Genomic DNA, 18,628 nt, shown 5'->3' with positions numbered 1-18,628 from the left:
TGTAACATATCCATTGGGGATAGATAGACCAGTTTCAAACCTGGAGACATCAATAATAACATCATGGCTCATTCTAGATAAATCTAGAAACATTGAATTTGACTCATTTCTCCTGTATTTCTGACCTAGGTGTCTTCAGTTCCCTTGTAAGTACTTTAGTTTATAAGATAAGGAATATTATAGAAATTTATTTTCCCCAATGTTTTGATTCAATTCAGTCAATTTTGAACCAGAGGTCCTGGTTGTTGCTTTTAACCATTTGCTATTAGTGCAAAGACCTGTCTGTATCCCCTTTATAAAAAGAATATTTGTGAATTTGGGGCTAGGGGTGGGATAGGATGGGGTATGGAACTTGATACAAGATCTAAAAGCAGAAAAATCATAATCCCTAAGAATTGTGGAAGGCTTCATGAAGGAGATGGCACTTGAACTTGGTTGGGTCTTTGATTTTAATATCAGTCAAAGTTTTTCAGAACTAGAGATTTAAAGGAATAGAAGCCCCCTTTTCCCTTTGTGCAGGGGGTCCAGCCTCTGCAGGGTCTTTGGAACCTGACAGGAGGGATAGAGTCGGTGTAATGAGTTGAGTCAACAAGGGGGTAAAGGCAGGAGCAGGTTGACTGACTGTCAGCTGATTGGATTTATTTTTATAGTTTCCGAATCATGTATGTTTCAAGCAAGCAAGCAAGCTGACATCATTTCCTTGGTTACAAAAGTGTACAATTTTCATCATCAATCACATAGTTCATATGGTTACAAGCTTTAATCATGTGATTACAAGTTTAATTAATAATCATATAGTTAATTGATTTCTTATCCCTACTCAGACCATGATGACCTCAACTTGTCTGTTACCTTATTTATTACTACATTGTATAATTGTTAATTCATTTAAAGTAATTAATTAAGCAATTCTTTTAATGGAAAATTTTTTGTATTTTTTTTTGTGTAAGTAAGGTTTTTTTGATACACTTCCTTAACAATCTATAGTGAGGGTCTTTATGCTTGTCCACCCATCCGTTAACTCTTACAATAACCAATTTTTCTTTCAGGCCTTGTTGACAGAAACCACGGTTTCTGTGACTTTTTTATTCTTTCCCATGAAACTAAGGCTGCTGGAGTTCACATATCAGTCACCTGTACTAACTATTTTCTCACCATCTTTTTCATATATTCCTGTGTATGGCAAGGGGGGCAAAACTATTAATTTCCCTGGAATTCTATCTGACCCATTTTGTATTTGTTTTCCCTGTATATATTTTGACATCTCCTTGGAATTCCCAGTGTTGGTTTTTCCACAGATTTCATAAAGTTGAAGCCTTTTGTATGCCTCAGGGAGAAGCAGTTCTGTTAAATTTGGGCAGAGTTTACAATCTATTTTATTCAAGGAATTTTTCTGAAATCCTTTATAGTCATTCCACTATTAGGGTGAGTAAATACTGCAATCAATAATAAACCTATAAATATTGGTATGCATGAAATCCCTATATATATTGAAGAAGGAAATGTTGTTCTACCAGGCAGTGTGATTGCCTTGAGTCTTCTTGCTGCAACTGTGTCAAACAGCTTAGAGACCCTGGCTCCCAACACCTTTGTGAAAAGATTGTGGGGACAGACTCCATACAAAACAGTATCACAGACACAGATAAAAGCTATTTCTAACTCAGATATGATTTACTCAGAGACTTGGTCTCAATCTTCTGACTTTTTCAGCATAATCCATTCTCTGCCAAGCTTCTTCCCTCTTTAGTTCCACATAACATTAATACTTTTCTCCAGAATACTTCTTCTCCCCTCACAACTGGTTAAATTCTTCCTCCTGGCACTGCACCCAAGCTTCCTGGGCTATTAGCCTCTTCCATGCTGTCAGTTCACTTCTAACCTGAAGGTTAGAAGAGTTCCCGGGCTCAGATCTTTCAAGCCATGGTCCTATAGACATTTCCTATCTCACAACTATATAGCAAGTGAATCCCAGGGCCTTGTCATGCCCTTAGTCTTGACCACAATAAAGAATAGTCAAAGTACAGAATCTAAACAATGTACTGTAGGCAAGCTCACTGGGGCAGCACCATAGAGAGGGTGCTAGACTTGGAATCAGAAAGATTTGAATTCAAATCTCATATGAAACATTTATAAACTGTGTGACTTTGGGCAAGTTAACCTCTCAGTGCTATTATCTCATCTATAAAATGAGGGAATTGAATGTAAAAGCTTCTAAGGTCCCTTCCAGTACTAACTCTATTATGATATTATTTATGTCAGGTCAGGAAGTCAGGGTAGAGGTAATAAAGATCGTGAAACTGGGTGGCTTTAGATTTAGCTGGAGAAGATTATTGAGAATTGTATGTACTTTATGACTAGGGCATCTAAGTGGCACAGTGGCTAGAGCACCAGGTCTGGAATCAGGAAAAGCTGAATTCAAATCTAATCTCAGACAACTAACTGTAGCTAGTCATTTAATCTTGTTTGCTTCAGTTTCCTCATCAGTAAAATGAGCTGGAGAAAGAAGGAAATGCTCCAATATCTTTGCCAAGAAAATCCCAAATGGTGTCTGACTGAATAGTAAGAAGAATAATTGTATGCTACTTTTAGGACTAAATGTACAATATATATGTTTGACATTGTAAACATAAATATTTCCTAGTGTGTAAGGCAGGGTAAGGGAAGAACCAAGATGTATGTAGTCAGCCTGGGTACCCTTAAGGCTGTGTGAGAGGGCAGTTTGTTCTAAGAAACACTGGCAGAAGTTAGCTCTTAGGTCAGAGTTCACTTTCAGGGTCACTAAAATAAAAATATAACAAATTGACTATAGTATGAACACTTCAAGAAGGATCCAGCTTCTGTGATTATAAAACATGCCGAATTGGGCAAAATCTTGCCAGTGGCAAGGGCCTCCCAGACATCAGTCTCTAATCTCAGGAAAAACTGAGCAATATTGATTCAGAACCTCACAATGCTCTTGTTCCTGGCTCCTAATTTAATCTGATTCAAACATGATTTTCTGAGTTTCTACTAAGTATGAAGCTCTGTGTTGGGCATTATAGTTACAAGCAAAAAACTACAAAGATGCAAAGTCAGAACTAATCCCTCTGCTTTTTTCTAAATTCTTCTATTCTAGTCTATTTCCCTTATTCTATCATAAATTGAACTGATCCCCAAGGAACCACCCTTGCCCCCTGGAACCCTATTAGATAATCTATCTAATTCATCAGATATACAGATTTATAAGAGGAGCCCCCTATACCTATGGAGAGGCAAGTAAGCTTCGTCAATTTAGCATGTGGATAGAATGTCCCTAGAGAAGGAGATTCTTTTGAGGAATCCATGAACTCTAAAGTCAGTCAGGTGAGGATTAAGACCCCTGGAAACAATTCCACATGTAGGATAAACAAGCAGCAGTCTAAACCCATGGACGCAGTCTCGGATCTTCAGAAGCCAAAGGATTGTCTGAATTAAAATACATTTTGAATCTCTACAGATATTCGAATATGTATTTCAGTCAATAAACAATTATTAACTAAATGTGAATTTTGAGTCAGGTTCTGTACTAGACACTGTAGATAAGAAGACAAAAATGAAATAATTTCTCTGCTTAGAGCTTACATTCTGTGGTCAGGGCAACCTGTATGGCAAAGGAGGTTAACCACAAGACTTGGGGGACTGATAGGACCTACAAAATTCCTGAGTGTGACCTGAAGCTGATTAAGATGTCATTAGGGGGTCAGCTAGGGTGACTCAGTGAGGCAGCTAGGTGCTGCAGTGGATAGAGCACTGACCCTGGAGTCCAGAGGACCTTAGTTCAAATGTGACCCCAGACACTTAATAATCAATTGCCTAGCTCTGTGACTTTGGGCAAGTCACTGAACCCCATTGCCTTAAAATAAAAAAAAGATTAAAAAAATGTCATTGGGAAACATTTAACAAAATAAATAAAAATAAAACAGAATGTAGCTTATGATGCATTTTTAAAACTGTCATTATTATACATTTTTTTAGGTTTTTACAAGGCAAATGGGGTTCAGTGGCTTGCCCAAGGCCACACAGCTAAGCAATTATTAAGTGTCTGAGGCCGGATTTGAACCGAGGTACTCCTGACTCCAGGGCTGGTGTTCTATCTAATGTGCCACCTAGCTGCCCTATGATACATTTTTAAAACTAGTTCCTGATACAGAAATCCTTCCGTAGAACTTTTCTATTTAAGTTTGATACCATAAGCATCTAAAGGAAAAAAAAAACAATAAATGCAAAGCAATTTAAGGAAGAAGCTAGACAGCTTTGTAAAGCTTTGAAAAGGGGGGTGGAAGGAATCCCTTTCACTGCAAATAAAAATGTTCTTTTGTATTTGTTTCTGATTCCAAACCACAGTCCATCCTCAGTTCCAGATGTGAGTCTTTCCGTACAACTCTATTCTCTAATTTCTAGGATCAATCATTCATTCATTCATTTATTCATTTGATGGTTATTTGTTATTCAACTCCTGTGTCCTGAACATTTTGCTCATCTCTGGGGGAGAAATGAAGTTTATTTTTTTTTTTAAATTTAAATGTTTTTCTTTTAAGTTCTAAATTCTCTTCCCATCCTCTACCCCTTCCCAACTCACTGAGACGTGAAGAAATAGAATACCCAATCAATCTCGTTTATTAATCTCTGGTTCCCATAGAGAGAATTAATAAATAGGAAAATGTTATTTGTCCTTCATTCTCAAAGAGGATCATGACATCAGAGAGATAATGTCAGGACAAGCAGGTGAACTGGATTTGAATGAGGGTGTGCTGTGCTAAGTCACCAGCCTCACTTTCTCCTCCAGTCATCTGGGTCCAGTGGCCAAATATGAATCAGGACAACTGGAGATAGCCCTGGATGCAAGGCAATCAGGGTTGGGTCCTGCCAAAGGTCATACAGCTAGCAAATGTCATGTGTCTGAAGTCCCAAGTAAACTCAGGTCCTCCTAACTCCAGGTCTGGTGTTCTAGCCACTGGGCCATCTAGATAGGAAAATAACTACAGTATAAAACAAAATTAAATAGGACTCCTAATTTTACAAAGAAGAAAATAAAGTCCAGAAATGGATAATAATTTGTCCATCATCATACAGCTAGTTAGTAGCAAAGCCATGATTTGAAGTTTGATTTTGATATCTTTGGATATCAAATCTGGTGTTTCTTAGTGACGGAACAATCCCCTAACCCGGTTTTCCTTTAAACTCTATAGAAAGGTGGAGTTGCATTGAGGATTAGCCTTGGTCTGAATAAGAAAAGTCTGTATTCAAATTCTGCCAGTCATTTAATAACGGTGTGACACCCCAGGCAAATCTTTTGATGTCACTGTCTCAGTTTCTCTTTTGAAATCTAAAGATAATGATAGCATCTAGCTCAGTTTTAGTGTTGAAGCTCAAATGAAAAAAATGATTGGAAGGATTTTATGAGATTTAAGGTATTATATAAAAGTTATTATCCTAAATTTTCCTACTATGGTTCTCAGGTTTCTCTTCTCTAAAAAAATGGGCTTAAATTAGATCATCCTTGAAGTTAATCATAGCATGATATGATTTTGCTATAATCCCCTGGGAGGAGAGTTAGAAGGGCCTGTGATGGATCCCAGGGTCTCCCAGGGCAGAAATACATCAGTGACTTGGAAATCTCTGCTAAACCTGAAGTCCCAGTGGCAATCTATGAAAGGGGGGGTTGGGGTGTGATGTAAATATCCTGGCAGAGGAAGGGGTCCCACAGGCTCTTAGGTACTGTGGGCAAGGGCCTTAAAGGTACCAGGTAGGTAGAGTACAGGCCTGGCTCCACAGATGTGGGCAGAGGAATCCCAGCTAACAGAGACCAGGTGAGTGAAGGTTGAGATGAACACTTGGAATGGGTAGCAGCTGGTGTACAATTCTTGTTAGGTTAGGATCCTATCTGGTGGCAACAGAATCTTGGATTAATGACTGGAAGGAGAGAAGGAGATACAGATGAAAAAGAACTTTGAGTCATAGAAATAACTATTCTTCAACTTTGTATCGCTTGCTTGTATGTTTTGCCTGATCTTCAAAACAATCCTTCAAGGCAAGGAAGATAATTGCTTTAATTCTGTCCTGTTCAGTTCAAATCTCCACTTATGTGGAGATTAAGTCACAAAGAAATGAAGGAATTTGTCCAAAATGACACAGCTATTCAATGATTGTCTTGGAATCATGGATCAAACCTAGGTCTCTGAATGTATGTCTAGTGATCTTACCACCATTTGCAAATCCCACAAACTTAATTTCAAGAACAGAATATATGAGAAGGAACTGGAGCTGTATCACGAAAAATATAGGAAGTTCACAAAAAAATGAAAATAAAAACAAACTTCCTGGCAGAGAATTGAGTGAGATCTTGGCAGTGCTAATGGAGGGTGGCAATGGAGGTCTCCAGTGTCTTGAAATATTGGATAAGACTATGTGAACACTAAAACTATAAACCTTTAAAATACAGGGTTAAAATAATATAACAGAAAAATATAGGTTAGACATGAAGTTTTATTCTCTGGCATTTACCATCAACCTAGAAATGGAGACCATCTGTTCAAGATGGTCATTCAGAACCTAGGGAAACACCAGCACATTTACCCCAAAGCAAAGGAAATCATTAACTTCCATGGTGGCATAACAACGAAGGTTGCACAATCTTAAGTTATCCAATTGCTTCTCAAAGCCTATCATCCTTATTCAATATTATTTGACTAATCATTATCCCTTCCTGGACTTTAAATATTATCAATTAGTTCAAGTCTTCCAGCATCTTTGATGCACTGGGAAGCTGGTAACCAACTTAGATTTTTTTTTTAAAAGGCTTTTATGATCTTCAAAATGATGAAAGAAAAATTTGACAAGAGACAAATAGAAAAGAGTGGCAAGGTCTTGTGAGAATGGTGTCAGCAATCCCAAAACATAGCTATGATCAAATGCTCAAAAATCACCAAAAGGACTTTAAGTACTATGTTGGTGTCAAGAGAAAGACCAGAGAAGGTGGAGGTAAAGACCCTAGCTGGAGTTGAATAAGACACTGATAATGGATGCATAGAGAAACCCAAGCTACTTAACATTGCTTTCACTTCTGGATAGGTTCCATTACCAATTACTGACCCCAAAGTTTTTCTAGCTTGGTAGGGCTACAAAAGCTTCAATGCTATTGATGATATAACATTAAAAAATCCCCAGAAAATGTCCATTGGAGGGTAAGTTTGAAAAAGCAATAGGGTAAGCTATTGCACATACATATAATGGAACTAGTGAAAAGGGAAAGCATTGCAGGCACAGGGAAAGAAGAATAACAGTGCAAAGGAATGGAAATGGAGTGTTTGTATAAGAAGAACAACAAACAGACCAGCATGTCTAGATCCGATGGAATCTACAAGTGACCAAAGTATGAGAAAGACTAGAAAGTTGGGATAAACTTTACATACCAAACAAAAGACTCCAGCTACTGGAGTTTTTTAATTAGTGATATATTGATCAACCTTATGCTTATAATGCTTTATGAAATTTATTTTAGCAGCTAAGTAAGGAGAGGCTTAAGGTACTGAGTCCAATTAAAAAGGTTAATACAATAGTATTTGCAATGGATTGGATATGTAGGAACATGAGAGCAGGGATAACGCCAAGGTTTCCAGACTATGTGAATGGAAGGATGATAGTGCCCCAGAAAGTAATAAGGAAGATAAGAATGGAATAGCTGGGGTATTGTGTGGGAATTGGAGAGTGAAGTAATTTTTTTTGAAACATATTGTTTGGTATACATGAGAATCATCCAGTCTGTGATGTCACCAAAACAAGTTGTTATATGTGATTGTAACATTTATATTCATCTTGCAATATTAACATCTGGCTGATAATTGAACATATGGAAGCTCATGAAATAACCAATTGAGGTATTATAGAGGGAAATGAGGGTCCTAGATAGAGGCTTGGGGACATTGCTTGTTTAATGAAAGCAATATAGATGAAGATCCAGGAAAGGAGGTGAGAAATTATTAGGAAAATATGAGCAGAAACAGGAAAAACATTTCAAGAAAACCTAGAGAAGAGCGAGTATCTAGTAGCACAATGTGAGTCAGTTCTGTTTAAAGTTGCAGAAAGGTCAAGAATAATGAGAACTGAGCAAAGGTCATTTAATTTGCCGATGAAAATTGGTAATTTTGGAAAGATCAATTTTACTTGAATGATGTCAAAAGTCAGGCTGTAGAAAGTGAGAAAATAAATTGAAATATCTAGTGTAACCATTTTTTTAAAACTGCCATGAAGAGAGAGAGATAGAACAATAACTAATTAGGATACTAGGATGAAGAGAAATTGTTTTTAGATGGGAGGAGACCTTGCTGTGTTTATTGACAAGAGAGTAGGAAACAGTAAATAGGAAAATGCCAAAGGTTAGAGAAAGTGGAGATTAAAGGAGAGTTTTGAGAATATAGGATTAAAGGTAGAAGTAGAAGGACTGCCCTCTGCAAGAAGAAGGGCTCTCTCTTTATCTGAACCAGAGTGAAGGATATGATAGTGGGAAAAGAAATCTGAGTGATATACAGTGAGGGGGAGAGTAAAAATTAGGAACCGTTCTTTAACTTTTTTTTTTTAATTTGGTGGGCTTTGATGCATCAAGGTCTTTAGCTCAGATGGGAAAAGGAGTGGATTCATAAAGGCAATGGTTACTTGAATATATTTATACTTAAGTACTTTGGCATTACAATAGTCATGTGCATTGTTATATGTCTTAGATTAATTTTATTGTTAAATATTCCCTGATTATAAGATCAAACTCTGATAACAGGAGATTAGCAATGAATGTTCTGGGAGACTCTGAAGTATGCCATAATGTCTGGGTAGAAATGGCCTCTGCTTAAATATAAACAAAAAATAGTGATGCATTTTTGATACAAGACACTTCCCAACAGATACAAACACTTCTTCCCTTCCCATAGCTCTACTAAAAACCTATAGTTAATTTCTTATTTTTTTAAGATGAAAGAAACAGATTTAGAAGGGACCTTAGAAATTATTGTTTAGCTGCCTCATTTTACAAAAGAGGTACTGAAGCTAAGAGCTTTAAATGCATTATTCAAGAAGAGATATTGATGGGTAGTAAATAGATGAAGGAGTTCCTGGTAGATGTCTTTTGCATATGGGCTCATCAGCATAAGACTGTGTGTACTTAAAAGAACTATTTGGGGAAATCTTTTTTTGGACAATGAATCAAATAAGTATTGCAACGAATGCTTATTGGATAGTGGATAAAAATGGATTTAGAAAAGGCCAAATCTTACAGTTCTACATTTATCTCTGGCAGCAATACAGTTTGAGAATAATAACAAAGAAAATTCATGGTGGAAATGAGATCTAGTCTTGGGGATTGACAAGGAGAAAGGGATGGTAGAGTTGAGTGGGAATGGAGACAGAGAGAAGCTTCTGTCAAAAGCAACAACTATGAAAATCCAGTCTATGCCAGGAAACCAGAAAGTAAGTGATAGTGTGGGGCTATTGGGAGAGACTGACCTTTTTTTACCCCTTCTATTCACTATTCAATCCTAATTTATCCCAGGAAGAATTTCCAAGGATGCCTAATTTGCCCAGTACCAATTTCAGCTTTACCACCTTTTTACTGACTGGTTTCCCAGGTCTGGAGTGGGCCCACTGCTGGATCTCTCTGCCCATCTTTGCAGGCTATCTAGTGGCCATCCTGGGCAACATCACCATCCTTCACTTGGTGCGCACTGAGAACACCCTGCACCAGCCCATGTACTACTTCTTAGCAATTCTGGCAGTGACAGACCTGGGTCTATGCATGTCAACTCTGCCCACAGTGTTGGGCGTGCTGTGGTTTGATGCCCGGGTCATTGGGCTTGTGTCCTGTATTCTCCAACAGCATTTCCTCCACTCCTTCTCCTTCATGGAATCTGCTGTGCTCTTTGCCATGTCTCTGGACCGACTGGTGGCCATTCGGTTCCCATTGCGCTATGCCATCATCCTCTCTGGCCCCCGTGTAGCCCTGGCTGGGACAGTACTTGGTCTGAGGAGTGCAGCTATCACAGCAGCCCCCTCCCTCCGCTTATTTACTTTTCAGTACTGCCACCCAGGGGCTCTCTCTCATGCTTACTGTTTACATCAGGACATGATCCGTCTGGCCTGCTCTGACACCCGCTTCAACAGCATCTATGGACTGTGCATTATAATGCTGGCCATGGGCTCTGATGTTCTTTTCATTCTGGTCTCCTATACTATAATACTCCACACTGTGCTCTCCATCGCCTCTGCCAGGGAGAGACTTAAAGCCCTCAACACATGTGTGTCCCACATTCTGGCCGTGTTCTGCTTCTATGTACCTGTGCTTGGCTTATCCATTGTTCACCGCTTTGGGCGCCATACTTCTCCAGTTGTGCATGTGCTTATGGGCACAGTCTCAGTTCTCTTCCCACCCCTGATGAACCCTGTGATCTACAGTATCAAGACCCAACAGATCCGTCGAGCCATCCTCAAGGTGGTCTCTTTGGGAAAGCTCTAGTGAGGGAGATGAGTTCTTATACAAGCACAATGTTGGAGGCATTGAATAATGATTTATTTAATACCATTTTAAACAGGAGAGGATGATCTATGAACTACACTCTGAAGACTTGTATGGAAGTTTTTGAACTTAGAGTTCAGTGATTTCAATAGTCCAGGACAAATGTGACAAAGACATGTTTTATGGTAGTGACTGAATGGATAGAGAAGAGGTAGCTAAAAGAAATATTATAAGATAAAATTATTTATATAAAATATAAAATTATTAACTTAGAATATTGATTAGACATGAAGAATTGAATGAGACTATCAGGCACAGAGAGACCAGAAGCCTGGGAAGTCAATAGTAAGTATCATCAAAACATGAATCAATTAGGAAGAATGCCAGGGTTCTTTTTTTTGATTCTTATTTGGATGAACAAATCAGGGAAGATAATGAAGTGTGTTTTGTAATTATGGAGTTTGAAATCACTATGGATAAGCAGATAACATTGGAATTGTGGTGTAGGAAGTGAAAAGAGCAGTTTGGGAGTAAAGGTTTTTATTTGGAATTTATCAACATGCAAGGGTGGTTTCCTTGGGTAAAGTCAAAAAGGGAGAGAGTATAATGAGAGAGAAGAGAAAAAAAGGTAAAGGCAGAGTCTTTGGTAAAATTCACCTTAGAAGTCAAAAAGAAAGGCCTTGTCAACCCTAGAATGGTCTGGGCTCTACCCATCTTTCTCACAATAGAAGGCAACCTTCATTGTTAATATACATCATGTACTAGCATCATCATCATCATCAGTGAATGGCTACAATGCTTGTCCTTCATTTTCAAAGATGACCATGATGACAGAGAAGTGATGTCATGACAAGCACATGATTTGGATTTGAGTGAAGGGGCTGTGCTACGTCATCAACCTCACTTTCTCCTCCAGGGTCATCTGAGTCCAATGGCCAGATATGAATCAGAATGACTGGAGATGACTCTGGATGTGAGGCAATCAAGATTAAGTGACTTGCCCAAGGTCACACAGCTATTAAGTGTCAGAGGTTGGATCGAAATTCCTATCCTCCTGACTCCAAGATCAGTGTTCTATCCACTGCATCACCTAACTGCCCCCAATAGCTTCATCTAGGTATCTGAAGGACTAGTAAGGTTTTAAAAAGACAACTAGGTAGTGTAATGGATAAAACTGCCAGGCCTGGAGTTACAAAGACCTGAGTTCAAATCCAACTCAGACATTTATTAGCTATCTTAGCCTTGTTTGCTTAAGCCTCCTCATCTGTTAAATGAACTGGAAAAGGAAATAGAAAACCACTCTAGTATCTTTGGCAAGAAAACTCATGACTGAAAAAGACATATTTTAAAGCTTTCCTAAAGGATGGAGAATTGTACAATTTGACTTCTATCAATTCATTTTGTTTCAGTACAACTATATCTGACACCAAATACTTAGGTACTTATGCTAAACCATAGGAATTCAAAGGATCACAAAATCACAGAATTGGAGCTAGAAAAAAATCTTAAAAAATTATTGATTCCACCTTTCTCCTTTTACAGATGAGTATTTAGGAATAAGTGAGTTATCCAGGGTCACACATTTAGATTAGATCTGAACTCTACTTTTTCTTTTAGACTCCAAATCAGTCCTCTATTCACTATGTAAAATGAAAAATACAATTCCCACCCTCAAGCTGTTTATTTTCTGATGGACTTAATTGATAAAGCATCTATTGATAAGAAGGAAAGAGAATGTATACAAGAATTTGTGATAAGGACTTTGCAAATATTATCTCATTTATTTCTCACCACAACTCTGGGTGGATGAGAATATTATCATTCTCATTTTTTACAATTGAGAAAAGAGAGATTAAATGATTTGTCAAAATCATGCAGCTAGTAAATGTCTGGTGCTGGATTTGAACTCAGGTTCCAAAATATTTGAAGTTGTAGACAAAAATGAAGCAACTCCTTTCCTTCAAGGAACTTAAATCAATTCAGGTGAAAAACTTCCTAAGAGGAAAATATGCAAAATGTATAGAAAATAATAAAATGATATATTAAAATAATAAAGTAATTTCAGAGAATACAACTTGGAGAGTCAGAAAATGCCTTTTATTGGTGGAAATACTTAGTCTGCAGGGAAGCAGGGAAGCACAATAGTATTCCAGACATGTACAAAGATACAGATGGGGGTCAGAAAAACAGAAGACAATGGGGTCAATCTGACTGAAAGCAGAATTTAGGGGGAGGTGATAAGAACTTGGTCTGGAAATGTTGATTTTAACTCAACTATGAAGGATTTTAAAGGTCAACAGAGGAATTTGGAATTTTTACTTGTGACAATAGATTGACCCAGAAGTTTCCTAAGCATTAGGCTTCTTGTCTTTTCTATTTCTGTTTCTCAGTTTCTCTGCATGTCTATCTATCTCTGTGCCTGATACTCTCTCCCTCTTCATTTCTACCTTCTATCTTCCATAGTTTCCTTCAAATCTCAGTCAAAATTCCACCTTCTTTGAAGCTGGTCCTTTCTGGGGTACTTTTCTTTTTAATTTAAATTATTCTTTATATCAAATATCCTTTTAAATTTTGAGTTCTAGATTCTCCCCTCCTTCTAAATCTCTCCCTGGATAACAATACATGTTAAATAAGGCAACATATATTTCCATATTAGCCATATTGCAAAAAAGTAAAAATAGTGAGAAAATTATACTTTAAATTGCACTCTGAATTCATCAGTTCTCTTTCTGGAAGAGATAGTATTTTTCCTCATGAATCCTTTGGAATTGTCTCAGATCATCATATTTATCAGAGTAGCTCAGTCTTTCTCAGTTGATACTCATTCCAACATTGTTGTTATTGTGCAATTAGAGATGAATGTTGAGAGTTTATCTGGGCTCCTTCCTCTGATCTGCTATTTTAGTTCTTCTCATTCCTGGACTCTTCTTAAACTTAATGTCTTCCCTTTGAAACTTCTCCCATTTTATCCTGTATATAACTTGTTTGTACATTTTTTGTGTGCATGCTGCCTTTCTTCATAGCCTGTGAGTTCCCTGAAAGAAGGAGTTTTTTTAACCTTTTTTTTTTGTATTCCCAGTATTTAACTTAGTGCCAGGTATACAGTATGTTCATAATAGATGCTTATTGATTTGCCTTGTGAATACAAAGTTTGATTGAGAAGCTTAAAAGAAAAAATGAATTGTAAAAACTATGTAAATGATAAAACACTATATAAAATCAATATATATCTCATTTCCTTTCTCTGCTCTCAGGCTCCTTTCTCCAAAATGAGGGAGTTAGACTAGCTGATTCCTAAAGTTCCTTACCTGTTAAACCTAGAAATTATAATTTCACTGGAATGGGGAAAAGGGGCAAGGGGAAGAAAGAACACTGATCCCTCAGACCTGTGAGAATCCTTGAGTAGAACTATAACTGTCCGTTAGGAGGCACTATTGAGCCTGTTTGATGTATGAGGGGTAATGTCTGTGAAAAGAGAATTTATAGAATATTTCGGTAGCAGAGGGTGATCCCTACAGGCTCTCAGTCATTTTTGGGAAGGGGATTGGTGTACTGGATAAGCAGAGCATCAGCCTGGTTCTGCAGATGTGGGCAGAGGAATTCCAGCTGGCAGAAAAAAAAAGTGAGTGAATGTGGAGAGTAGAGGGGCCGAGGTAAGAGTTCAATCTTGCCAGATGATAATCTCTAATGGCCAGAACAGAATCTTGGATTATTGACCTAAGGGGAAAAGGAAGGAATATGAGAAGAAGAATTTTAAATATTAATATTATTGCTCACATTTTTGCAATCTGTTTTACTTTTTAAAGACTTTTATTTTTATTTATTATTTTATTTATATAGTTTTATTATTTATTTATGAAAGACTTTTAAAGACTTTTATTTTTCTTATCTGTCAATCAATTTTTGAGACTGGATCTCCTTTTTCAGGGACCTCTCACTGACCCCACCCCACTGCTAATCAGGTCAGAAGTTTTGACCAGCTTCATTTTAGACCTGGGTTAGTTCACCCCATCTCTTGCAGTTTGCTGGCTTCTTGCTTGGAGTAATTTAACATAGTTGTGAAACCTGGTCTCTGATATTGTATTGCAGCTCCCAAACATAAGTGATACAGCAGGTTCAGCTTCCTCAGTATCAGGGCCCACAAGTGTGCATTACTCTTTCTTTCTTTTGCAAATTTGCTTGATTTTCAGAACAGTACTATGAGGTAAGAAGATCTAATTCTGTTGGTGCAAATCCCTTGTATGTAAGGAAATTGAAGGACAGGGAAGTGAAGGATTTGCCCAATGTCACACGTTCTTTAGTACCAGTCTGGAAATATAGACTAAAATCCAGGTCTCTTGATTGTATGTCCAATGTTCTTGCCACTATTTTCAGATTTTCAAAGGGCTATTGCTGCATTAACTTTTTTGAAGTGGGGGGCATGTTATTTTGAAAGATGCATGTTGTCTATAAATTTTATTTGTTATTTAGTTATTTAGTTTTTGGATTCATTTATAGGGTAGTTAGGAAGAAACTAACATTAATCTCAAGTATAATTGATCCCTTGTGAAATTTATATTTCGGTCAAAATTTGGCACAAAATATTCAGCACTAGGATAAAAGGGTAAAAAAAATTCATCACTGAGAGTCAAAAGATATATAGGATATTCAAAAGAGAACACTTTCAATAAGACAATTGGGTGAAGGTTGATAGCTGGAATGGAAGATGGATAATAGAGTTTCTATTCCTGAGGGTCTTGAAAGATTAGATGTGATCACATCTCACCAAAAAGGAAAATTCCTGTCAAAAGAAAGAACACTGAATGAAATGGCCTCAGGGAGATACCTCTGTTGGTCAGTATTTTCTGTCTTTTCTTTTACTAAATCTCATTAATGCAGTCTTCCCTCTCACTGTTGTCTAGCCTCCCCTTTCCTCTTTCTCTCCCCTTTCTCTGTTGCTGAGCAACCCTTCTCTCTCTACCTCAGTCAGGACCCAGGACCCTGTCTCTCTAAGTCTCTAGTAAAGGAGAAAATCATTTATATTTTCTAGACCTCAGTTAACTGATCTGGACTATAAGGAGACTGGGTCACATAATTATTTGATCTAAGATTTATATTTATAAGGGACATTGAAGGCAGTCTCCCTACCTTATATATAAGGAAACTGAGTTTCAGGGACATACCCCTGGTCAGCCAGGCAATGACTGTCAAAGGCAGGATTTGAAACTAGTCTTTTTGATTCTCAAACCAACACCCTATACTATGATGTGTCTCATTGTCATCAAGTCCTATAATCCTATAAGATTATGACTCTTTCTGTGATCTGAAAGAGAGACAGCAAATAAATTCTTGACTTTTCCTTCTAGTTAATTTTACTCTTTAGAAAGCAGAATATGTGAAGAAAACAGCTACTATGATTAGCTTTCAACTTTAAAGAAGTAACTGTTTGGTGAAGTGTGAGAACTTTGGGAGTCAATGGTCTTTTCATTTTAAAGAGTTCCTAGGGGAACTGGGGAGGTCAATACCAAGTATATTCTGATGTACTGTAAGATTATGGATTTCAAAGAGTTAAATCTCAAGTCCCTCTCTGGAGTTTGAGACATTGATGAATCTGGGAAATTCTGTAGTTTATAATTGTTACCATCCTTAGGGACCCTTTGCTACTTCAGGGGGCAGTTGACAGTTTTTTGCTGCCTTTGGAGTAGGGATCAGAGACCACTGAATTTACCCTAAAGACTTTGCAAGAGAAGTTAAATCAGGAAGGCTGAAAGATGCTTAAAAACAAGTACTTCAAGAACAAATTATCCCAATAAGGAAGAAAAGTGACCAGAGAAGAAACTGACCAACTTAGATTTTGTAAAAGGACTTTAAGAAGAAAGGATAAAATTTTTCATGATAATTTCTTTGGAAATGTAATCTGAAACTGAAAATGAAATAAAATTGAAAGAATCTGAAAAGAACAGGTAAAAGGAAATGAACAGAAAAGAGCAGCAAGGTCCTTAGGAGAATGGTTTCAGGAACTACAAAGCACATTAAAACCTGAAACTGGGTAAAAATACTCAAAAATAATTAAAAGATAAACAAAAAAATTAAAATATTTTTGCACAATAATGAGGACAAAAACAAAGTCAGAGAAGCTAGAGAAAGGGTCACTGTAGAAATTGGATAGGACAAATCACCAAGCATTTATTAAGCTGGTTGTCAGTCAGACTTGTTGTGTGTCCAACACAGTGCTAAGTGTTGGGGATAAAGTTAAAAGCAAAAAAAAAAAAAAAAAAAACACAACAAAATTCCCTAAACCAAAAAAAAGAAACAAAACCCAAAACAGTACTTGCTTTCAAAAGTTTACATTTTAAGGTTCAAAAAGACAACACCTATTTTGAGATTGAAGCTGAGGCATAGTGGCCAAGACAAGGAAGTCAGAAAAAAATCTGAAAGGGAAATAGAGTTTGACTGGTCTGGGTCCATCCCTCAAATGGAGCTCCGGAGGTCATCACCAGTGGGCCAAAGAGGTCAATATGTTAGATCTCCAGAGTGAGACAGAAACTGAGGCAGAGGGGCAAAGTCCATTAAGTCAGAAGCAGAGCTAGGAAGGGAAATGACTATAGTTGTTTTATTGTTCTTTTTCCTAATAAGGTCAAAGATGAAATATTGTGCCATATTTTGAAAGGCACAATTACATATTGAAGAAAATAAATGCTGGTTGGGCAATATGGCATCAGGATCACCAGACAGATTCACATTAATTTCTTCTACAAAGGAAATTTCTTTACTTAGAAATCCCTCACTCAGGGTTCTAACATCCTCCAGATTCATTATTCCAACACTGTCTCTGCCTTTTCTGAGTATGAGAAGTACTTTATTTAAATCCAACTTAAATTAAACACAGCACATATTTTAAAGACACAAAGAATCATTTATAAACAAAAGTTTGTTCAAGCTCAAAATTTAATTAGTAAACAAAGTGAAAAAAATCTAGTTTTATTTGCTTAGATTCTAAGCCATAGTTTTCTCAAACTCTAGAATTTCTTCTCAGTCTGGTTCTTCAATTATCCTATTTCTTGCTTTATAAATAATACTCCACTGGGAGAGTGTGATCACTTCTTTAGCTTTGGAAAATTTGTCTTATGGAAGAAGATTGTCCCCCAGAGGACAACAGTGTGAATTTTGGTGAAAAATTTTGTCTTTATTAATGGTCAGACTTCCCAGCAGTAGAATGACTTTCCTCACTTGGTAGTGAGTTTTCTATCAACTAAATGTCTTTTTAAGCAATCATTTGTGAAAAATGGATAATAATAATATATGTGCTTTTCAACTCATGGAGTTGTTGGACAAGACCTTTGTAAGCCTTGGAATGTTATTTAAATCAGAATTATTATATGATAAAAAGTCTTCTCTTCTCTGTACCTTAATTTTCCATCATGCCCTCTGCTCTACCTCTCTACCTCCCTTTCCTCTAACTCTTTGTAGAGAAAAAAGAGAACATTGAAAGCTAAAATTGAGGAATACTCAAAAATAATAGCAACAATTCTAAAAAAACAGTGCTTCATTACTTGAAAAATCCCTGATTTTATACTGTTAAGAACTTCCTCCATTGATACAAATTATCCTTTCCCAACTTGGTAGAAAGACTTTGAAACCTGATATCATATCTATCACTCAGCAGCCAGTCTGGTCATGAATTGAGAGAAGCTTGTCCCTTGATAAAAAATGTAGAATCCATCATCAGGTCCAGACCCAAGGGAGAGATTCAACTTCACTGACGTAGACTCCTAAAGTTAGAGAGTGACTAGTGGAGGCTAGATCTGATGAGGCATTAGTTCATTAAACATGTATTTGTGCTTTATAGATTGTAACCTGTTTTATTAAAAGTAGTTCATGAAATGATAATATTAACATGGCTATCCTCCATTTCATAGGTAAAAAAAGGGTCAGATAAATTAGATGATTTTTTTTATGGTTTAATGTGTCATTTAAAGTCAGTAATTTGAAGGCAGCACTCCTGATTCTCATGTCTACTAACATTAAGATCAACACCCTTCATTATACCTTTCTGGATAAGAATGAGTATGAGAAAAATGAAACAAAACAAAATTTTTGTTCAGAAAGGAAGGACATTTGGGTTATATAAAG

General features: G+C 37.0%; 1 protein-coding gene across 1 annotated transcript; it reads left to right on the top strand.

Moving 5' to 3' along the window:
• Nucleotides 1–9,571: 9,571 nt before the first annotated feature.
• Nucleotides 9,572–10,516, top strand: LOC141490048 (olfactory receptor 51L1-like). The gene has a single exon (XM_074190324.1). The coding sequence runs from the start codon at nucleotides 9,572–9,574 to the stop codon at nucleotides 10,514–10,516; it is 945 nt and encodes a 314-aa protein (XP_074046425.1).
• The last annotated feature ends 8,112 nt before the right edge of the window (nucleotides 10,517–18,628 follow it).

The sequence above is a fragment of the Macrotis lagotis genome, chromosome 1 (assembly GCF_037893015.1).
Source record: "Macrotis lagotis isolate mMagLag1 chromosome 1, bilby.v1.9.chrom.fasta, whole genome shotgun sequence".
In the NCBI taxonomy this organism is placed as follows: domain Eukaryota; kingdom Metazoa; phylum Chordata; class Mammalia; order Peramelemorphia; family Peramelidae; genus Macrotis; species Macrotis lagotis.
The sequence above is the reverse complement of the archived record's forward strand: the minus strand, read 5'-3'. Positions and strand labels throughout refer to the sequence as shown.

What these genes read in the sequence shown, in the direction of transcription:
- LOC141490048 (XM_074190324.1), top strand. Translation starts at nt 9,572, where the DNA reads ATGCCTAATTTGCCCAGTACCAATTTCAGCTTTACCACCTTTTTACTG.